Source organism: Indicator indicator, chromosome 3, assembly GCF_027791375.1.
Source record: "Indicator indicator isolate 239-I01 chromosome 3, UM_Iind_1.1, whole genome shotgun sequence".
Lineage (NCBI taxonomy): Eukaryota > Metazoa > Chordata > Aves > Piciformes > Indicatoridae > Indicator > Indicator indicator.
In genome coordinates this window covers 23,096,535-23,120,550 of record NC_072012.1, presented here as the reverse complement: position 1 = coordinate 23,120,550, position 24,016 = coordinate 23,096,535, and the positions used below count along the sequence as shown (strand labels likewise).

The window sequence follows — 24,016 nt, the reverse complement described above, 5'->3', positions numbered from 1 at the left end:
AAAAGTAGTAAAGTAACTCCAAAGGAGAAAAATACATTGTTCCTGAAACCCAAAGACAAGGTTGTCTATACATAGAGGCAAGAGACAAAACCAAACATATCTGCAGAGGCACTGAGAAGAAATGAGGCTGTAACTGTCTGGGGAGTGGTTTGATGCCATCTGTCCTCGTGTGTGTGTTCCCCAATAAACACATTGAAAGTAGAATCACAGAATCACAAAGTAATAGGGGTTCAAGAGGCCTTTGGAGATCATCCAGACCAATCTCCCTGCTAAAGCAAATTCACCTAGAGCAGGTTGTTACGATGCTGTTTCTTAGTCAGCATTTTACTCTGGTGCAGTAACTTCCAAATACACATTTTTGTATGGTAATCATAAGGTATATTTTATTGCCCATTTTCATCTCTAATTCAAACCCTGGGCATTCTTGATTAAAAAAAAAAAAAAAAAAGCCTATTCTAATTTCATTCAAAGGGTTTTTTTTCCAGAAACAGCGTGAAGGACGCCTCCCTTCTCTGCTGAATTTGCCCTCAGTCCCTGCTGTGTTATTGCTTGAATTTTGGTCTGCTGTTCACAAAATCAGAGAATAGTTTTGCTGGCTAAGGTAGAGGCAAATATCAAACTGCAGATTTCTACAAATGTATTTAAATTCTTTTTGTTTAGGATTACTGAAATAATAGTAACATGGAGTAACAATAGTAGTACTGAGTAATAAGAATATAGAAAGTAATATTGAAAATTACATTGAAAGCCAGTGGCTTCCAGTACTATCTTGGGAAATTCTGTCCTGGAGCACAGTTGCATGTTCAGCTTGCTCCCTTTTCTTGGGAAGAAACTCTTAATGTAAGAGAAGGTGAATATTGATTTGGTAAAAGATGCAAGCACCAGATCCCCGTGCTGCTTATATGTTTATAAAAGACAGTTCAAGTGGCAAAGAGGACCTTATTGATTATTTTTTCAAATGGATTAATTTAATTCTTCTGTTGTTGTTATTGTCAGTTCAAGTTTTACATAACTGGGTACTTAAATGGCAAATTACCTTGCTGTCCTGTGATGGAGTCAGGAATATAAAAACATTTGCTTTCACACTCAGTAACTGCTGCTTATATTTGCCTTCATGACTTTCCCAAGCTAATTTTAATCTTAATACAACCTGTTCTGCTTATTTCAATACTAAGAAACCCCAGCACTTGTCTCCCCTCTTTTCGTTCTGTCTCCATTGTTCCCCTTCCAGCAGCACAAAGGAAATAACACACTTACATTGCCAAGCCCTTTTTCAGTGCCACCATTTCTTTTAAGTAGTAACTTTGATCTTTGCGTAATTTGAGGGCGTTCAGATTTAACAGGCAGAAAGTTTGATGCTGATGGTACTGACAGGGAACGCTCAGTTCCTGACGTCATTGCAATATGGACAGCAAATATGGCTTTCTCCTCTCTTTTAGCACCATGTTTGGACTTGGCTTTAAGAGCTTCATAACAGAAATTGATGATGGTGACACTAACTGGAATGGCACACATTATAAAGTCTGTATTGCTGGTGATCTTTACTGTTTATTTTCCTTTCATTTCTGTCTGACAGAGAACTCAGTATGTTTCTATTTTGCCTCACAATCTCTGGGCAGCCAAAGTGGTTAAACTGGCTGAAGTTCACTGATTTTTTAACTGAATTTCCTGAAATAAAATGAGCAAGTATGCTTAAGGGTGGGATTTCCTAAATGGCACAGGAGTAGGAGGCAGCAGCAGATGTCACTCAGTAAAGCAGGACCATCTCAGCAGATGGGCAAACATGAAATGTAGAGGCTTTTCCTGACATCAGTTGGGTTTAATATGATAGAAATAAAATGCCTTGTCAGTTAAATATAACCAGACAGTTGTTTTGTAGTAATTTTGGGTACATGGTTGGTAATTCAAAGTCCTGCTGCCTTTGCAATATTAATTATTCTGTGCCTCATTACAGCAAGAATGTGTGTGTCAGAGCAGCTGAACGCGCCGCGCGCAGCTGCAGTGGTTCAGAAGTGTCTGTTCCTCTAGTTAAAATTTAACAGGAGTAAAAAAGAGAATAAAGCAACTTTGTGGGACATTTCCGGGATGCTGGTTGATGTATCAGGCAAAATTCTAGAGAGGATTTCATGCCATTTTGGGGGGCGTTTTCCCCCCCTGCAGACTTATGTGGTGTGTATGTGGGAGCAGAGTAGTTCTGTAGAGCTGAGAGCTCTGAATGTGAGCTGCCTGAGGGGAGCAGGGGCTGCAAGCAGTGTACTTAATGACATATGTTCCCATTACCATGTGTGAGCTGTGCTACTGTACAAGCGCTTAACACCTTTGTAACCAGGCCATTTATTTCATTACAAAAATAAGTACCCCAGGTTGGAAAAGCGTTTTATGGTCAGCTCTTCCCACACCTGGCTGTACATATTATACATTTATATGTATACAGAAGTAGGCATACCCAACTTTCAGTGTGACTGAACCTATCTTAAGCACACATAAACATAACCTGCTACTAGTAGCACATGTAATACATACTCATGCTGTGAGCAAAGCTATAGTACTCACTCAGTAATACCCTGATGCAATCAGAGGTGCTGTTTAATTGAGAGCTGCTTTGTCTTAAATCTGGAAGGTAGCTTTGAATCTCACATTTTGACATGTTTATAAATAGAAATGTTGATCTTTGGAGCACAGGTTAGGATTTTTCTGTTTTACTCAGTATTGAATTATCTGGTATTTGAGGGAAAATAGTATTTTAAAAGTCTTTAATTACCATTTAGGTTGTTTATCATGTTTTCTGGGTTGATGTTTTCAGTCTAAGGTTTTTTTATTTTGACTATCCCACTTATTAATTGACAAGTTCATCTTTTGTTACAACACCCAGAAGGCAGCCTTTTATAAATCAAAAGTAAATATATTACCCAACCTTGCAGGGGTGCCATAAGGCTTAATTAGTTCATTTTTGTAAAGTGTTCTGAGATTCCCAGATCACCATAAAATGTTTATTATTAATTATAGGCTCTAGTGAGTATGTTAGATGATTTCTTAATTTAATTCTCCTCCGTCATCTTTAAAATAACTAATTTTGTAATGTCTTTATTCTTTTAAATTCCTAAAGCACATTTGTTCTTGTTCTAAGTAACCCTGCTTGTATTTTCCTATCACTATCATCACTTTTTAGTTCTGAAAAAAAAATTTTCTATATAGTAATATGAGGGAACAATTTCTGACTGCTTTTCCCTATGAAGTCTACTGTATGGACCATTCTCTAATAAGGTTTGTTTAAAAATTATATGGTGGGTTTTTTTCCTGCGGTCGGGGGGTGTTAAGTAATTTACTCGGCTTCCCCTGGGAAATTTGAAGGGATTACATGGCACTGCTGTGATTTATCATTCCTACTTCATTTCTGACTCATAAAGCATGCATTAGTTTGTGTTTACCTTCAGCAACAGATCACAGGAAATTTCATCATCGATCAAAGTGCTTTAAAGCTGGGAGAAGTGATGATGTGACAAAGGCACAATCAGCAATGTGGTCATTGGAGGATCATTTATTGCTTCACCATGTTGTAACACTTTGCCTTTTATTGCTTTCCCCAGGATCGGGCTCCTGTCGCTTTAGTTACTCAGACCCCAGCATCACTGTGTCCTACAGTAAGAACAGTTCTGCAGATTGGACTCAGCTGGAGAAAATTAGGTTGGTTATAGCTTTTTAATCATCTTCATGCTTCACAGCTGAGCAGGTGGTGTTTAAACCTGTCTCTTTTAAAACTTAATTGTTAACTTTCTGGTTCTCACCTGTTTATAAATGTTAGAAGGTGAGGGGTGAAATTAGGATCTCTAAAGCTAGCTGCAAAATTGCCCCTGGGATTGGTAAGTCACAATTTCATCCATTGGTGATGTGGGAGGTAAGGAAGAGAATGACTTCAGAGTTAAGATGCAACTCCAGTAACCAGCAGGTTCAGGTGCCTGGAAAACCAAAGCCATGCTGACTTTTGGACTTTTAGCACCACTTTTTCTGTCAGCAAGACCCATCCTTTATAGTGTTGAGAATTTGTACTTTGTTAGGATAAAATGTGCATTAAAAATATAGTTTGGTATGAACTCTTGGTTCCTAACACTCTTATAATAACAAGATTCTGGTGAAATATGCTTTGTTTTTAGGCAAAACATGAAAGCACAAGGGACTATAAATGGGAATTGAAAATCTTTTATTGCGATATGCACACTTTTAAAGGGAGAATCGGTTTCAGAGTTTTTTTTTTCTAAGAGAGTAGAACGAGCATTTTATTAAATAATATTAGGAAAGTTATTTTGTTCATTGACATCTATACACAGTTCTGTAAGAACAGCTGGGGAAGAAAAAATGTCATTTATAGGTAATGTCTTCATAGAGTCTCAGTCTGCCTTCCTGTGTTACTTTTGTGTTTGTGCCTCACAGTCTATTTGCTTGAGCCTACTTCCAGTCCATTGAGACAATCTGCAGAGCAAAAGGCCACTTAATTCCTGATAAGTAAGCAAAATTCTAGCTATAAGGCTGTGAATTTCAGCATCTCATTCCTTGTGGGAGTGATGTTATGATTTCATTGACTGAGTTGCAAATTATGACCAATTTTAGTAAAACAATTGGTGCAAATTCTTATCTTAGAAAAACTTAAACCAAGAGTAACTTCACTTGCAGCCACTGGAGTTGCCTCAGAGTTACTACTTAATACCTCTCAGTTTTTTCACCCTGATACAGACTTTTGTCCCTAGGTCATATTACCACTGCAAGTACCCTCATAGCTCTGCAAGCCAGGAAACTGAGAGTCATAATGGTGCTCACAGAAGCCCTTGAAACCCAGTTGTTTTGAGTTAACGTGCATGCAATTTGCTCTGTGTTGCTTTACCTTTGAATGCAGGAGCCGGCAATACAAAAATAGGTCACTAGAGCAATATCGTGCAAAGTGGAGAAGATGAGTTATGGAAGAATGCTCGATTCTCCTGGGGTCCATATGAGTTAGTGTTTATTTAAATGTGCTTCAGTGGCTTGCACGTTGCTACATGCAGCTCCAGGGAACTGTGGGAGAGCTGGGGAGAGGTGGGACAGCAACACAGCAGTGAAGGCAAGGTGTTGTGTTGGTGGGATTTCAGCACTGGACTCCTGGGTAGAAAGGGAAAGATCTCCTGAGGAAGGCAGGTGCTGTGAGTGGACTCAGGGAGAAGCGAGGTCAATGTGTCAGGGCAGTGCTGAAGTGGAGGGTGACATAATATTTAGCAAGTACAGAGTGGTTTGTGGGTGCAGGCACTGGGTGTGAATATGCGACAGAGTTGCCTTTCAATGTTTCTCTGCAGTCTAATCATAGAATCAAGAAGGCTGGAAGAGACCTCAAAGATCATCGAGTCCAACCTGTCACCCTAAACCTCATGACTGTCTAAACCATGGCACCAAGTGCCACGTCCAATCCCCTCTTGAACACCTCCAGGGATGGTGACTCCACCACCTCCCTGGGCAGCACATTCCAATGGCCAACCACTCTCTCTGTGAAGAACTTTCTCCTCACCTCCAGCCTAAACCTCCCCTGGTGCAGCTTGAGACTGTGTCCTCTTGTTCTGGTGCTGGTTGCCTGGGAGAAGAGACCAACCCCCTCCTGGCTACAACCTCCCTTCAGGTAGTTGTAGACAGCAATGAGGTCACCCCTGAGCCTCCTCTTCTCCAGGCTAAACAGTCCCAGCTCCCTCAGCCTCTCCTCATAGGGCTTGTGCTCAAGGCCTCTCACCAGCCTCGTTGCCCTTCTCTGGACATGCTCCAGCAATTCAACATCTTTCCTAAACTGAGGGGCCCAGAACTGGACACAGTACTCAAGGTGTGGCCTAACCAGTGCTGTGTACAGGGGTACAATGACCTCCCTGCTCCTGCTGGCCACACTATGCCTGATGCAGGCCAGGATGCCATTGGCTCTCTTGGCCACCTGGGCACACTGCTGGCTCATGTTCAGGCGGCTGTCAACCAGTACCCCCAGGTCCCTTTCTGCCTGGCTGCTCTCCAGCCACTCTGACCCCAGCCTGTAGCTCTGCATGGGGTTGTTGTAGCCAAAGTGGAGCACCCGGCACTTGGATTTGTTGAATGCCATGTTTTGCTTAACAAAAAGGAGCTCCTCTGGTTTTGGCTATATAAACAAGCTTTGGTGTCTTTCTTCCATAGAAGCTCTGAACTGTCTCTGGCAAACTACTCACCTTCCAAGGCAGAGACAAGGTTGAGTAGCTGACACCTTGCAAACCCCAGCTCTGTAACTCCTTGCAGTCTGAGGTTTGAATGTAGCTAATTCCCTTATTGGGGGGATTAATAAAACTAGTAATTCTCACCACTTTTGCCTTGCACACAGAGCTTAGTCCTTTCATGGCCACTAGCAATGCAAAGACATTCACCCAGAGCATGGGGTGCACCTCAATCCTTTCATGGCTCTGAGGACTGCTCTAGGAAGGAGAGCTCAATCGTTGCAAAATACTCCAGGTCTTCCTCTCCTCCCCACGTTTTCAACAGTAAAAGAGAGGGAAAATGGATTGTTACTTCTGTATTGTTCTTGAGGCAGACATAGAAAGCAAGGCAACCTGGGCAGAGAAAATTCCCAGCTTTTCCCTCCAGCCATTCTGCTCCATCCAGAGCTATGAAGGACAGATATCAGAAGTCAGGAGTTTCCGGTTCTGAAAGCTCATGCAAAAATCATGTTTTTGGAGACCTGTTTTCGTAAAGTGCTTCTTTAACATTTCTTTTTGGCTATACCTGCAAAACACTTAGGAGCTGTGACCAGGATCAAGTGTGACTTGCCGTGCTCTTGCGTCCTGCTCTCCTAACACCAGCACCGATCTGTTCTTTCTTGCACTTCTTTGAATCATGGCTGTGTGTGCACTACTTGGCACAGTGGGACTCTGCCTCAGGGCAGGTATTTTCTGATCTCCATGAAAGATTTATCAGTATACAAAGGATGTCAGCACAACAGTCACACATAGTAAATGGGTTAAACAGAGGAAAATTGTTCCTGGCTATGGATTAAAGCTGTTCTAATTTCTTATCATTGTTTTTCAGTGCCCCTTCCAATGTCAGCACGATCATCCACATCTTGTACCTTCCTGAAGATGCTAAAGGAGAGAACATCCATTTTCAGTGGAAACAAGATTTTGTTCATGCTGGTGATGTGTATGAAGCCTGTTGGGCATTGGACAACATCCTGATCATAAATGCTGCTCACAGAAAAGTTGTGTTAGAAGATAATCTTGATCCGGTGGATACTGGAAACTGGCTTTTCTTTCCTGGGGCCACAGTCAAGGTTAGTCTGGTTTTCTGTGGATTAATGTTACTGTTGCTCTCGTATGTTGAAGAAGAGAGCAACATTTAAAACTCTAAACACATAACGGTGTTTAGACAGCTTCAACACTTTATAGAACTGGGCTCTTTTTGACTTTGTTTTTCCCCTTCCCATCGGGGCATCCTAGAACAGTGTGACTTCTCTGCCATGGCCAAACCTCAGTGTTAATTTATACTGCCATGTCAAAGATCATGTAACAGAAAATGGGAAACATCTTCCTTTTAGCAAGCCAGCACATTACTCCTGAAGCAAATTCAAGGCTCTACATTGGATATTTCAAAAATTTACCTTTTAGTTTATTTTGGTGTTGTTCTGCTGCCATTACTTGCTCGCAACTCATTACAAACCATCACAATTTTTCTGACTGTACATATCACACCTCCATGGCAGCATGCACTCAGGAAGTGGCTGCTCCTTGAAAGTCTGTTTTTCAGTAAGATTCTGTTTTGACATATGAGATTCAACAAGACCATACAACCCTGGAAAAAACTGTGAAGAGTCCTAAAATTTCTCTGTGCCTGAAACTCCGTCAAGTGCAGAGTTGCTCAACACCTGAAAATCAGTTGGATTCCTGCTTTCTATGTTTCCAAGCAGACAGAAGTTAAACAGCAGATGACTTTCTGTTTACATCCTATTTTTCATTCACAAAAAAGGGCAGTTTTAGTGTTGGGGTTCATTTATGATGCTGGTAATAAGTTTGGCAATTGCATAGGAAACAGATGTTGAATACTGAGGGTAATGAGAGGTTGATTATGGCCTCATCCTTTTCTCACAGAACATGATATGAATGACCTCAGGTGAATCCTTTTAGAAATAAATACTCCCTCTAATCTACTTCGTACCTACATGTCCTTTTTTTTTGTTTTAAACTGCAGTAAGACCATTGAAACTACAATAATGAAATTTTTATGTGAGATTTTAGAATCAAATAATATCCTCCATATTTAATGAAGTAATTTTCTGTGATCAATTCATATTAATTTTGTCAGTCTTACCTCTGGATTTTAAAACCCAGCCCACATATGTGAAGGCATCAAAGTAAAGCAATATGCTGTAACCCAGACACTGCACAAGCAGTGTCTGAACTTTAACAAGAAAACTTTTTTTTGATGTTGATTTTGTTGTTGTTATGGGGTTTGAGTTTTGTTTGGTTACATTCAGTCAGTTTGTGTCCATAAGCATGGACACATAGTGCTTCTAGACAAAAATCCCATCCAAGCTCAAACCCTATATGAGACACAAATAGGGTGTCACCAATCTGCCATTCTTCCAAGGAGATTATCTAGTTTAGGGAGAAGTGAAATGTGTCTCTGTATGCTTCCAGCTGACATTAGCTATCTGTAGCCTCTTGCACCAGCTTAAGGCAACGTGTAAGGCTGTGGTGTAGCCCTACTAGAAAAAGCGTATGTATGACCCAGGACTTACTCCTCATGGGACCCTGTAATTATTTCAAACACTGTTAGTGTATCCAGGCAGTCACCAGACATTCTTATACTCAAATTTCATTTTTAAGGGTTTTGCTTCAGTTTTCCTCAAATTTTCAGCAACAGTCTTGCCAAATGCAATTGAATGGATTTTGCAGTATGAATTTCATGTTAGTTCAAAAGTAAAATTATAAATTGGGTCAAGATTTACATCAAATTTAGCACAGATCCTGTTGTAGCATTATGACACCAAGAACCATTTCTTTGACAAGTTTCAAATCATATCCTTCTGTCATTTGTCAGTTAACATTTTGGATAAACTGGCCTTAAAAATCCTTCCTAAAGTTTGTGTTAGCTTCTTCCCTGTTTTCCTTCAATGCTTTTTCTTACGATTTTTCTTGACAGTATAAATGAACAGTCACATTTCTGGATGCTATTTGTTGTTTAACTAGGTTTTGATTAGTATATGCAAAACTGTGGGTCAGTTCTTCTCCTAAATTTTGCCATAAAGATAAGTGATTTCTTTGAACTGGGGGAATGAAATAATAAGGAAACCAAAAAGAAAAAAGAAGAATTATCTTTTTAAATTTCTTCCGTTTACTGGAGTTATTTTCTGTATTCATCCTTCCTTGCTCACCACTTTTCACCACCCAGAATAACAGATATTGCACATTTCTCAGGTGGAAGGGCAGTGCCAGTCTGGGATGGCTCATCCAGCTGACAGGCAGAACTTGAAAGAAGAGGGAAAAAATACCTGCTTATTTCTGGTAGAAAAAGTAGAGTAACAGTTCTCTTCTAAGTGGTTACTTTTGCACTTCCTCAGCAGATGTTGCTGAGGTGGTGGAACCTTCTCCTTGGAGGATCTATGGCATAGATCTATTCAGGATAGTGAATGAAGCAAACAAGGGTACAAATATGAGCCCATGGTTTTGCACACTGTAGTTGTTACAACACCCCCTTACATGGCTTTGGCTTGTGCCATCTCCCAGGCATTTTCTTCAAGGGATGTATCTTCATGGATGGGCAAACAACTGTTTCAGTAGGCCTGACATTGCTCTTCTGGGAAGAGAGAGTTTTCCAAGGTGGATGCAAACTTTGCTGTGTCATTTGCTGCCAAGGCCAGAGAAAGGTCCCTGGTCTAAGCTGGTTGCCATTACCATGTTAGAACTACCCTCTCACCCACCACTTCAGCCATCTCAAGTGTTTGAAGGGAATTCTCACTAGATATCATTTTGTTGCCTCAGTAGGTTACTCTGTTACTAAAGTCAGGCATTAAGATATGGTTTGTTGGTAGATTAGACTAAATATTGCTGTTGCTTACATAGGTGTGGTTCAGTAAGTTCTTCGCTGTAGTTGCTCAGGAAGTGGCTTTTAGAATTGATTCTTATACTTGGCTCGTGCTTTTGTTGGATGCTTATCAAGTTACAAAGAAAGATTGGGAGGTTTCTGCAGAAAATTTACTTTGGTAGTGCTTGAGGACAACTAAACCAAATAGCAAGCTTTGAAAACCCACGGGGTTCATGGGTAAAACTTCCCAAATTAATAAGGTAAAAAGCTGAAATGGCAAAAAGTTTCCATGTTTTCTTCACTGTCATGAAAAATGTTGTCTGGGTCCTGGATTGGGCTCTGTGATGGATTCAGTCACTGCAGTGGCCAGTGGTAATCATGCACCTATGCAGTCCCTCCAGCTTGGTGGATTTGCAGAGTGTGTTCTCAAGAAAGCACTGTGGGAATGTGCCTGTGCCTAGCTTGGGAAGCAGTCTTTCCTCCTCTCTGTCTGCTTGAGCTTGGACAAGGAATTTCATTCTGTGTCTTGCTGCGTTCAGGAGTGGTTGCTACTCATTTGCAAGCACACGGCTGGTTGCAGACGCAGCTGGAACTGGCTATTTAGATAGGAAGCAAGCTGAGAGATAAGCCACTGATACTGTGTGTTTCAGTTCCAAAGAAGGCAGCAAAAGACAAGAAACTCTGTTAGCAAGGCCAAGCAACCCTTAGGAGATTAATTGGATCCACTGGAACATATTTATCTGTGCTGGACTGCGTGGAAGGGTGTTGAACAGGATAAATTCCTGACTACACTTCAGTATCTCCAGTGACAGCTCAGGCAGTGAGCATGGCCTTGTAACCAAGCAAGGCTGGGATGTTGCACTGGTTGCTGAGACTGCTGAAGCACATGAAGCAGAGCTATGCTTTGAGAGGTATTAAAGATCTGTGAACCTCAAAACTTCATAGCTAATTGGGGAAAAGAGGAAATCTTCTTCCTTCAGTAGTGCTTCTTGGGTCTCTACTCCTAGAAAACAGAAAAGTGATCTCATCTTTCAGTGGGTGCTTCATATGTCTTTAATCTTTGACCAGAAATTGTCATGGTTTATAACATTTGACAAGTTTTTCATTTTCTGAGATAGCCCTGGTCCAAGGTTGGATGTACAAGCTCAGAATCTGAGACTGAGAAGAAAGACAACTTCAGCAGTCTTAGTCATGTCTCTGCAGTACTTTGATTATGTAAAAATAGCATGGAGACCAAACCAGTTGTCTTTGGGATTTGTCCATGTCTGGAATAAGCATCACAGATCATTTCAGACACCAGAGTGGTGATGTGTTTGATTGGCATGTGTTAACCCAGTGACACTGATGACCTTTGGAAAGAGTGAGAATTGCTGTCTCGTAATAGGTACAATTGCTCTTCACTTGGTGGTTGAAGGTCGCAGTCCAGCTGGTCAACTTAGTTTGCTTGGACTGTAGGACTCGGGGACTATGCCTGAGGTTGTCTGTGCTGATGGGCTGCAAGCATGCAGCCTGGCATAGCATAGGATGGGGCAAAGGGGGAAGATCTGTGCCAGCCTCACTGAGCAAATTTGGTTTAGGACCAGGGAATGGTACCTGAGCATGTCATTCACTACCATGGACATGACCAATAAATCCTGAGAATGTCCAAATCCCATTATCCTGAAGTAACAGGTCATCACCATTGAGCTCATTTTAATTCCACAGAAATCCATGACAACTTAGCAGAAGAGAAAGCTGCATGAGGAGAGTGGGAGAATGGAACGTTCACACTGAAAGCATGTCTGTGAAAGTTTGTGACCTTTCACCACAGAGCAGGGCTCTGCACATCCTAGGTCTGCTAGTTCTTCCTGACCCTCTGTTGTTGTGTGTCACTGGGCAGAGCAGATGAGCAGGCAGGCCCAGGAGTCTGGAAAAAGGAAAAGCTGATGAAGCTGTTCCAGCCCCTCAGTTCCAGATCAGGTTTCCAAATCTGTGAATACTCTGAATTTACAGGATGGTCTTCTTTCAAAACAAACATCCTGATATTCCATATTATCTTTGTTTGTGCTGAGATGAACAAAACTTTTTTCCCCATTTTTTTGGTTTTAAATTCCTGTTTTAAAAAGATGTTGAGGTACCCACTGTCTAACCTAGATCAAACACATGTTTTTGCAGGAGGAAGGGTGATGCTCTAGGTACGCCAGACTGAAAATGGCAGATTGAAATGGTTATGACCTTATATTGGGCAAAACTATACAGAGACAGAGGCTTCTGGCAAGATTCTTTTGTGTTTTGACTAAGATATAGGAAGGCAATATTTGGTCTGTGGGCCAAACCCAGCCTTCCAGCCAGCTGCTTTGCCTCTCAGGAGTGTGAGAGAGGAGGAGAGGTGAGGAATATTGAGCAGGGTGCACAAAACCTGTCAACCAACTCCCTTTAGTGAGTGTGTGGGCACCCTGAGCTGTGCCCATGGGAAGGCATCTGTATATCTGTAGGGCTGGACCTAGCACATGCCAGGAACTGCTCTTGCTTTTTCTTTGGTTAATAATCACACTTTTAATTAAAATAATCCTTAGATACAGTACCTAGGGGCTCATCTGAACTGATAGGTGGTTGACTGTGGTGCTGAGAATCACTGCTGGGCAGCAATGATGAACCTGCACCTTTCTCCATGCCAGTTCCCTGTGGCTCGGAAGTGTGGTGCAGGGTGGCAGGGAGCCAGCCTTAGCTCTGAGCTGGCATCCAAAGCACCAGGGGTCTTTCCTGCCTCCTAGGAGGGAAGAATTTGCTCTTTGCAGGTCACTGTGAGATGCACATTAATAAAAATAACATGAATTGACCCGTTAGATGCCGAAGAGTAGAGATGACTGTGGTTGACTCTTTCTCACTCTGATTTCACAGTGGTTTAAGTATACATCTTTAGTCTGGAAAGAACAGTTGAGGTTTAATCGTGCTCACTGCAGAGCGCTAAGAACATCAACAGCTCCCAATAGCACACAGGAATGGTTCAGTGCATGCCAGTTAAATGACTCATTAAGGAAATCAGTCATCACCAGAAAGACTGATGCTGTACAAATGTCCTGAAGTGTCCTAAATAATGAAGAACCATGCAAATGCCTCACAAACAGACAGTGTTTTAAACACTAGCACTTTGAATAACAGTGGGAAACGATGAGTGAAAACCTCCACTGTAAACCATTTTTCACCATGTCACAGGACAAGGTTCACCCTATTGTTATGTCAAGGGAAGATGCCCTGTAACCCTCTGTGCACCTGGCCTGCTTCACAGCCAAGGGTTTCATTCGGTAACCTACATTAAATGATGTGGGAAAGATTAAAGCCCTGTTTATCTGACAGGAAAGTATTCTAAACACATTGTGTTTTTACCTTTGGTTAAAGAAGGGACCTCAGGCCAGAAGCATCAACAGCCACATCACCAGAATTTAGAATATTTCCTAAATTTTGTCATTTTACTTTTGCTGGCTAAGGCATTGCATAGGGAATATGATTTTACCAAGGCTGAATCTGTCCTTGTACCTGCTGTCATGCCACAGTGTTTAAAGCCTGCATTACCCATTCCCAGAAACACACAATATCCAATGCTGCCTTAATTAATTTTTTTAATACTATTTCTTGTTTCTCTGCTTCTCATCTCTCATCTGTTTGCATTGCCTAGATTTTAATTAAAAAAAAAAAAACCTCTCCTCTCTGAGGAGCAATATGAAGTGGCAAAAAATAATCACTTAAAACATTACAGTCATTAAAAAACTGGCTGCAGCCAGAGCCATGCATTTTCAATTTGCCGACAAGTGATATTTTTGCTTCCTTTTTAAGTGTGTTCTGTGTGTTCTGTGTTTGAAGAGCATCCGCCAGCCAGCCTGGCTGTCAGAGATGCTCTTCCAGCTGGGTGGGCTGCCTGACAACTCCTTAATGGGGGAAATCGATGACCCTCTGCTCATGGAGAGGTGAAGGCGTACTGGGCAGATTTCTTTCCATCTGCTGTCAGCCCTTTGCAAGCTGGCACTGCCCAAATGCCCAACACATTCATTCCAACGTGAGAAACGTCGCCAAGAAATAAATTGTGAGGCTACAGCTGTCTGAAAGAATCATTGGGACGGTTAGGCCAAGGGGAGATAATATGAAGAAGTGCATCAGTGTTTGTCTCTGGTAAAAACCTAATTTAACAATGGTAAAGATGTCTGTTGATACTTCAGAGGCAGAGGTGAACCACGTTTCCATGGGACTGTGACTGTGGGAATGAACCTCAGGAAGATGATATGCAGCACCTCAGCCAAAAATCTGTTGCACTGAGGAATTTCACACGAGGGTTTCTTGTTGATGCTTCTTTGAATGGCATAGTTGTATCATTTAGCTGCCCTCTTTTCTGCTCTCCAAGGAAAGAAATCCCATACTGTAAAGCCTAGAGGTATCTTATTGATTCACAAGTTTGACTTGAACAGCTGGGACAGAAGCTTGTTTGGATGAACTTCAGTGCTTCTGTTTACATTCCCAATCTTTGGCTTTTGAGCTTTAAAAATATCTTCAGGGTGTCTCCTTAGCTGCAACTGTGGCATAGGCTGAGCTGGTTGATGGCTGTGCTACTTCACATTGGAGGGTGAACAGAAAACCTCCAGAGGTCCCCCTCAGCCAAGAGGTCACACTGAGGGTGGTAGATGTCTCCGTGCATGGTGCCGTCATGTAAGTCTTTAAAAACATGGAGATTTTTCAGGCATGCTGCTTGGTGCAGGACCCCAGATCTTACCTAGGGCCCTTTAGATGTTACAGAATAGTTGATCAGCATTTATTTATGAAGAAAATAAATAGGCCCAGTTGCTTCACAAATCTGATGTCCCTGTTTTTGCTGATCAATGGTTTTGAACAGTCCTGACTGAAACCCTTCTACATCTCAGATGATCAAGAGGCTTTCCTAAAAATACCTACCCAGAAAAGATGAAAACTGTAAGTAGAAGCTGTAAAATAGGAGTATAGAATGGGATAAAGACAGAGACAGGCTCTCTGCAAAAGTTTGATTTTGAAGCCCATTCTCTCTCCCATTTTCTGTACATTCAAATGATTTGCCAATGGCCCTACAATGGATAACAGAAAGCTCTTTTGAATTAATAAGGTTTGCTGGCTCTCATAGACAACTCAGCTAGCAATGGTACTCATAAACTAGAAATATACATGGACAACAGCAGCAGTCCCATGAAAATGTGGTGGGATTTTTTGTAGTGGTACCAGTGTAGTCTCAAAGAGCCCTGAGCAAAGAACGTACCATTGCTCTCTTCAGACCTTGACCAAAGAGATGCTCTGTGTCCCAGGAAATTGCTGCTCATTTATAAAACAGGAGATAAGCTGAAGCTGCAGAGATGTGATGGGAAATATTGCAAGAGGGGATGCTCTCATCCTGGTAAGCCATGCATTCTCCAGTGTCAGCAGTGACAAGGCTTGTTGGGGAAAGTACTAAGGAAGTGTCTGAAGGACATCATCTTGTGGGGAATTTGCTGCACATGATGGGCAGAATGGGCAAGGTTATGGAAGTTTGATCACCTCACCAGCAGATGTAGTGTTGGCAGTCAAGGAAAAGTGACCCCCAAAATGGGAGATGATGGAAGCATGTGAGGATGAGCCAGGCACAGCTGTGAAATCTGGGAAAAAGCAGTTGTATCATAACTATCCAACAGACAAACTTTAGAAACACAAAATTCAGAGTGAAGATCAGATTGAAAGGAAATCCAGGCATGCTGAGATACAGGAACACATCCAGCCAATTTTCATTTTGCTCTATTCATGTAAAGCAATAGCTCAGCAATTGCAGCTTGTGAATAATAGCTTTGGTAGTGCCAGATTAAATTAAACTTTTTTTTTTTAATTCCCTTGGGATGACCACAGTCTCTGAACAGAAACTGGCCTCTTTCCATTGGCAACAGGCATGCGTTGTTTATTTAGGAAGACAACAGTTTTACTTGTGGCAGCCCTGCTCCAGTGTCAAACAATGGGAAATAGGTACTGTTGTGAAGTGGCTCCATTCAAGTGCCTGCAAGTTATGTTATGTTGGTGATTTAGGAGAAAGCTTTGTTGAATGAAGGTTATCAGATTTTTCGAAGGATTTATTTTCTAAATTTCTCTGAATTAACTTTTCCTGACAAATTAGTTAATGTTTCAGTGTTGGGATTTGCACAAGGACACACTAAGTGTTTTACAAGCTTTAAATCTCCTTAAATAAAACTAAACTCTGCTTTAGTTACGGATCTGCAGCTGTTACTTCCATGGTAACAAGGAGAAAAATCCTGCAAGTTGCTATAATTTATCCTTTTTAGTTACAAAATTTGCACATAAATCAAGTAATTGCAGATAGAACAATTATAATCTGGAATTTGTAAAAGAGAACTCTACAGAGAAATCTGCAGTATCTCTGTCTTAAGGAGAACTTAATCCAGGCAGTTTCAAAATACCATGCATGTAATTTCCACAGTTTTTATCACTTCAGAATGACTAAAAAAATCTCCACATGTAAAATTCAGTCCTTAGATACTGAAAGTATAGACTACCACTGCAAGTGTAAAGCCTCTAATTTGTTAAAGAGACAACACAGTATGTTAATTGCACTTTAGTTCTTCATTTCGATAGGCTTGGATTCAAATCCTGGGTTGAAACCAATCAAAAATGAGTCTGATGGTTTCCATTCAGTCCGTAATCTGCTCAAGCCCTGTTACAAAACCACAATTTAATCCTACAGTCAGCAGCGTCTTGAGTGTTGAACTGGCAAGGTAGTTGAGGGCAATGCTGGTGAAGGCCCATCTCCTGCGGAGCTTCTTTTGCTCCTGGAAATGTTGGCAGAGGACTCTTCGAAGTTATTCACCCCTTAGCAGCCTATCAGATCAAGAAAAAAAAAGGCAGTAAAAACCTGACAAAGAGTGACTGCTTGGAAAGTGAAGAAAAGATAAGTATGGAAGCTAAGTGTGAACGGGGATGATGATTATATAGGCAAGGGAAACGTGGCAGGTAGGTGAGGACAGGATCATGAGCGAAGGAGCCCTGGCCCCTTCTGAGGCAGCACAGTTGATGCAAACTCTTCATGTTCTCATCTGCTTCACCTATCAGCATGTATCCAGGGTTCCAGGTGAGGCAAAAACGTATCAGAAAATGATGGCACTCCCTCAGAACTTCTTTAAAAACATCCCAATGTCTTCAGCATCTTTTTTATTCTCTTTAAAGTGATCTTTAGTCAGTGTTAATAAGTACAGAGCTGTTGTCATTCACATGTAGACCAGAAAGTCTCTATACAATACTCAGACTTCAAGTAGTCAGGCACTTTCCTAGCAATCTGTAGGCACAGCTAGAAATGTAGTCATAAATTGCATGCCTAAATATAAATTAATTGCTATGTTATTGGCAACCGTACTTGAAAATGAGGCACAAAATAATTTCAGTTATGTCCCTTAATGAAGGAAGAGTTACAGAATCTGACAGAATGTTTTATCTTGTACTTTGCTCATAAAATTTCATAGAGAAAGATATAGTTTTCATTTCTTGCCACATACTTCTCTTTATTAAGAGCTTTAATAATTCACTTAGGTGGCACTACCATGACCTTTTTAAATGCAGAAGAGGTGATTGTCATACTTTCCCTTGGCACTTTATGAAGGGGTTCAGAGAAAAGGGGGCACTGCACAGACAATACTGAAAAGGTCAATGCAATTTGGCATTATTGCATGTCTTTTTCAGATACCAAACTGTGGTGAGAATGCAAAATTGTTCTAATTTATAATTTCTTATTTCACTTTTAATGTGACCAAGATTTCCACCCAAAAAATGTTTGAGCTAGTTATTACTTTTGCCACAGTTTATTACTTTTGCTAGTTTATTACTTTTGTTTTTGCAATGCAAACAATTCAATAAAATGTAAGTTCTCATTTGCATTAAGGTCCAGTAGGTCGTTGGTGGATCTCTTTAAGCTGCACAGATGTGGCAGACAGAAACAAAAGAAAGTAAAAGTAAGATGGGGAAAAGAAGAAAATCTGTACTGTAATCCCCATGCACTCCTCACAGGCAGCCTCTTGCAGGTCAGTAGTTCCAGAAACTTCTGGTAGCTGGACCGCACTGGGGAAGAGCTGTGGCTTATTTTGTGCTGCTGAGGTGGTATGTACAGAAAGGCAGTAGAAAGAGTAAATATTTTTGATCTGGAGGCAGCCTCAGGACTCTTGAGACTGCTGTATGACTGAAGCTAGTTTCCTATAGAGTTACTTGATATGCTATTGAAATTAAAAATGGCAAATGTGACCTTGTCACTCACACATATCAGGGCCAAAGTTTGCTGTATGGCAGTGTATAACAATTTTAAACACTAACATCGATGCTGGCAAAAAATCTAGTATGTTTCAGAGCAGGAACTCTTGTGCTGACAAAATACCCATTTGTTATTCTACTGAAGTTATTTGTACAGACAGTATGTATATACCAGACACTGTTTCCACTTTAAAGCACTGCCATGAACACCCCAAGATGTGGTCCATCTTTTCTGCACAAGCACAGCTTTGCAGTGGTCTGTAGTGTGTCTGTAGGAAAGCAGGTTCAAGGTTAGGACACACTCATCTTTGGAGGTGGGCCAAAGAAGACAGAAGACAGCTGCCCATTTTTATTTTGTTTCAGGCATTGGTGGGTCATTTGATAAGGCAGAGCTCACCGTGAGCTCTGATGGTGAGTGAGCAGGACACCTTACAAATCCAATGTGACATTGCCTCCCATGTTCTTCTTTTGTCCACAGCACAGCTGCCAGTCAGATGGAAACTCCATCTACTTCCATGGGACTGAAGGCAGTGAATTCAACTTTGCCACAACCCGGGATGTGGACCTCTCCACAGAGGATGCCCAGGAGGAATGGGCAGAAGAGTTTGAGAGCCAACCAAAAGGGTGAGTGTCCTTGCTGTGTAGGAAAGATTGAGAGGAGGATAAAAGGCTGTGCAGTAGATATCAGCTGATTCTGAATTTTAGGAAGGAACAAGTCTGGAAAGCCCAGAAGGAACAGTTTGTTTCTAGACCATTCTGTCACCAAAGTTTTTAATGGAAAAAGTTGTGCTGTGAATTATGTGGTGAAGAAACACACAATGTTGGGCTGTTTTTTCACTCACACTTGAGTCTTCTTAACAAACTCATATCCACATGAAATCAAATTCCTTGAGAAATCCATCACCCTCTGGATCACTGCTGTGAGCCATGAGAGAGCTTCTACTAGTGCAGAAGCTTGCAGGTGCCAGAGGAGGAGGTAGAAGCAGGACAACTGAAGCAGCAGCCTGCTTCTCACCTTTGAGCACTGAGACCATGGCCTTGCCTGCTATGCAAGAGCTGAGGATCTAGCTGATAAATCTGGGTGCTTACCTGGACCTCAGTAACACATTTGACACTGTCTCCCATACACAGATGAGGTGTTAAGGGACATGGTTTAGCACCAGACCTAGTAGTTAGATAATGGTTGGACTCAATGACCTTAAAGGTCTTTTCCAACCAAAAGCATTAGATGATTCTATTTTCACTTTAAATATATACATTGGAATTCAAAGAATACCTGTAAAGGCAGATTCCCACAGGGACTGCTTCAAGGGCACAGAAAGTAAAGAAACCATCTAGAACAGCAAAATTACTGCTTTTATGAAAACATCAGTGAGCTTTTAAAAAAAAGTGTCCTGGTAAACAAGTCTTTTTTATATACTGCAGAGTATATATTCTGACAGAAGGAAACAACTATCCATGTGGTCTAGATTCTTTTTTTATTTAAAAAAAAATCATTAATTGCTGTAAGCCTTGGGCAGTGAGAGACATACATCATTAATTTATGGATCTCTGCTGAATGTTGGTTTTAGCAAACAAACTGCTTCATATCATTAGCACCTGATTCAAATGTTGCCTTTGCTGTGCTGAAAGTAAAGAGCACCTTTTAAGAAAAACATGCTATTATATCCTGTGAACACCTGGTTTATTTGAGGCTTACAAACCTGCCTCTACCAGACACATTGCTGCTTTGGATCTCCATGTCCAGTTGATCTAGTTTAGATCCATATATCATTCTCTCACCTGTTTTGTAAATAAGAATTTCCAAAGTTGTGTGAGGGACAACTTAATGCACACGTGATGTTAAATCAAGAACATCCACATCTCCATCACGGCATTACCCAAATTCCTCCATTTGTCCTTACAGACAGTGGATTGACACATTTCTATTGAAGTGCCAGAGGTTTTAACACTGTAGAACTTACTGGGTTTCATTTCTACCACTGCCTAAAAGGAGGAGTATCCCTGGAAACAACCCTGCTCTGCATCATTCATGACCCTGAGCTGTTTTGCGGGTCAGTACTGAGAGTGTTCTAATTGAGCTAAATAGAGCATACAAAAGAGCACCAGAGCGTTGTGGGATTGGCTTATGTACATTAAAGTAGGCACAAATGTTTCATTCTGGACTTGCTTTCTGCCCAAGAGACTAATTTTCAAAACTCTATTTTGATTATGTTGCGTTTTACCTTTCAAAAATTTGCAACACAAAATGAGAGTCAGGTTAAATTGGGCTTCCATTCAAATATTTCTATTAGAAAGCTTCTCAGCGATGTTAAGCTCACTAATTCTTGTGTAAATGACTGACAGTTTTAAAGCAGGATTTCCAAACAAGCACGCTGCTGGTCTGTCATAGCCTAGGTCAGTAGGGAAACTGAGCTCTTGAGAAGATCCTAGAAACACGTTTTGCAATAGTTGGAATGGTTAAAGTGATAAATAGATTGCTGAGTCCTTGAAATGATAGTTCCTGGAACTGTCATACAGCACATCACTGCAGGGGTGACAGGGACAGGGATTTTCTCTGCTGGAATGGGGCAGGAAAAGGCTCCACTTTCCCACAAAGGTTTCCAAACTTCAGACTTTTCTCTTTCTCATCCTGAATCATGCTGGATAGGTAGTTAAGTGATTGGGTTATTACTTAGTGATCCTAAGTAATTTCGTTGTTTTATCAAGCCTTATAATTTTTAAATACTTCATTATGAATTAATTAATACTTCAACATGAATAATAACAGACCAAAATACTGTACAGGTTTGCAAAATCTTCTAGTCTTTCAAAATATTTCTATTGAGTTTTGAAGAAACCAACACTTTCATGATGAAAACATGTTTTCAATTAAAAAATATTTAATTGAAAAATTCTGCAACAGCTCTTTTATCACTGAATAAAAATGAGATAAAATGCTGTACAGAAGAACTGCCAAAGATCATATCATCACATATTAGAAACACAGCAGTCTTTTCCATACTCTGTTCATGTCTTAGTCAAAAGCCAATTCCCTAAATGCTCTAAGAGATGAAAAGAGAGCATTTTCAGTTATTACCTATGTATTTAATGATTGGATAGCAGATACAGTGGACACAGGCCTTTCAAGTTTCATTGATCTATAAAACTTGTATTATGCAAAATGAAACAGAATACAATTACATTGTAAATGTTTTTATACTAGAAAAATGATAGAACAATATTAGAATAATATTTGTTAATAAATTTATTTAAAGCATCACTTTAATGTTATTTTAGCATGGAAAAAATATTTTTTTTTTTTAGAATTTGTGCTTTTCTACGAATTTAGTTAAAATATTTACGTTCATTTGTCTTTATTGAGTCAGCTGAGTTTAAAAGCTAGTATTGAGTAGGTAATTTCATAGGAATTATATTTGAAACACTGCATTTTGTTGTCCTCTTCAAGAGCAGGAACAGTTACTTTTGTATGTAGAAGTAAACCCCTAGAACATGTTTTGTACAGGTTTATCAGTAACATGTCCCTGTATATTCTCCACCTATTGCTGGCCTCTCCAGGTGGGATATCTTTGGAGCTGTCATTGGTACTGAGTGTGGGACACTGGAATCTGGCTCAGCTCTGGTGTTTCTCAGAGATGGAGAAAGAAAAGTCTGCACTCCATACATGGACACTACAGGCTATGGGAACTTGAGGTTCTATTTCAGTATGGGTGAGTATATGTTGTTAATGTCATAGAGCATGTGAAGCACCTGGGGTTTAACTGGGGTAGCATGGTGGGCATATAAATAGGCCTCCCAGAAATAGTCTTGCACAATACACTGACTTGCAGATGAAAACCTTTCCCCCTGGATTTAGTAGCCCTTGGTGAGCTCTTCTCCTTTGGATGTATTCAGCCATTTTTTGGCTGAGATAAACCTGGTGTTCAAGTTTAAGCCAGCTTAATATAGCAGTTATGTGAAGGTGTGTCCATGTAAGACCAGTGCCTAAATGTGCTTTATTGTTAGAGGAGCTGTAGTCAGTATCATTCCTGGAAAAACCCAATCAGCTGTGCCAGCCCATTTGAGCCGCTCCCTGGACTCCACTGACTGTTTGAGTTGGATCTGCATCAGTATAAAGCTTAAGCACCAGCTGCACATATAGGTGTGGGTTCACTCTTATTCAGTCCTCAGGTAGGATCCATTAGAAAAGCAGAGGTTGTTGTCACCAGTTGAGGTGTCCAAGTACATCTGAGACACCAGTGCAAGGCTGGTGGGTATAACCCAGGACTTGTGGGAGAGTCACAGCCTGCTGATGTAGCAGGTAGGTGAGGCAGGCCCCCTCACAGTGTCTGAAATCATCCTTGGTACTAGTGTTTAGTCAGCTGAACCTGCCTGTTGTGCCTACAGCTCCACAGCTTAACAAGTCTTCATGTGAAGAAGAATCTTATTGTCTTATACCTTCTAAGTTCCCTCAATGCTCTTTATTTCATTATTAGAAGAGATAGCCAGATCTCTGTCACCCTTACCACACCTGAGAGGATTTATAGGCACTTGTCCTCCCACAGTCATACCCATGGACACCTTATTGGTAATGCATCAGATTCAACAAAGCTGCAACCAAAGATGAGACAGAGGTGGGACAGTCTTTCCTGGCTGAACCCATAGATTGGCTTCTGCTCAAAAGCTCTTACTATATTCTTAGATGTTTTCCTCTGCTAATGCATTGGCCCATGGTGAGATTCACACAGAGCAGTATGCTCCAATCTCAGGGGAGGTATGATTTGTCTGTGGTATGCCTCATGAAAAGCACTGATATGCTGTTAGCATCATCTGTGGCCCTTCCCTGCTGGAACAAAGTGCAACCTCAGTCATTTACCAGGGCTAAGAAAGCAGCCAAAACCAAATGTGTCCCATCACTTCCCCTCCCCACTGCTGTCAGTACAACTGCACTCGTTGGGTGTTGAAGTAGACCAAAATCCCTGTGAACGTGGTGGTTGTCGTTCAGTCCCTCAGTGTTTTTCCAGAACTTCTATTTTGCACATGAAGGAAATTGCAGCAGGTTATTCTCTCAACATCTTCTTTAGAAGAGTTGAGGATTTTTGCTTAAAAGTAGAGAATAACAGAATAATAGAGGAGGAAACAGTGACTAAACTTGTGACCTCCACAAGCAACCTTCTGAATCAACAAGAAAAGAGTCTTTAATGAGTAGAAGGCCTCATGTTGTTGTCCTAAATTATTGCACATCTCCTCTGTGTTACATGAATTACCAGTAAAGCACAGTTCTTCCAAGCCTTCCAACACCTGCAAGAGAAACAGGAAAGACATTTGCTCAACCTTCTGAACTTAGGGGAGAAGTTGTCAGCACATGCAGGTACAGAGGACTGTGGGATATTGGTGGGAAAAAAAGTATTCTGTGCATACTTGTAAATGAAATAAATAATAGTTCAAGCATTCAGGCAAGCAGAGGATTTGAAAATTGCAGTCCCACATTTCAGTATAATACACATCTTCTCTGGTTCTGCACTGTTTTGCCTAGTCCATCCCAAGAACTGGCCATCTGTAGTGAAAAAAGCAGAGACAGTGTTTGGTGTGTGCAACGTTTCTGCTTTATATACTTTTCAAAGAAGCTTCCTCATCCTGTTTTTTCTATTGTAGTGGGTTTTTTTATACATACCTGCAGTACCCACAGTGTGCAGGAAAATAGTGTTTCCTGTTTCAATTGGAG

General features: G+C 41.0%; 1 protein-coding gene across 1 annotated transcript in view; it reads left to right on the top strand.

Moving 5' to 3' along the window:
- RELN (reelin) overlaps positions 1-24,016 on the top strand; it is a 262,132-nt gene that overhangs the window by 134,471 nt on the left and 103,645 nt on the right. Inside the window, exons 9-12 of the mRNA XM_054399823.1 lie at positions 3,588-3,684; positions 7,054-7,294; positions 18,791-18,936; positions 21,871-22,022. Of these exons, the coding sequence (XP_054255798.1) occupies positions 3,588-3,684; positions 7,054-7,294; positions 18,791-18,936; positions 21,871-22,022 (636 nt within the window). The remainder of the gene's footprint in view (positions 1-3,587; positions 3,685-7,053; positions 7,295-18,790; positions 18,937-21,870; positions 22,023-24,016) is intronic.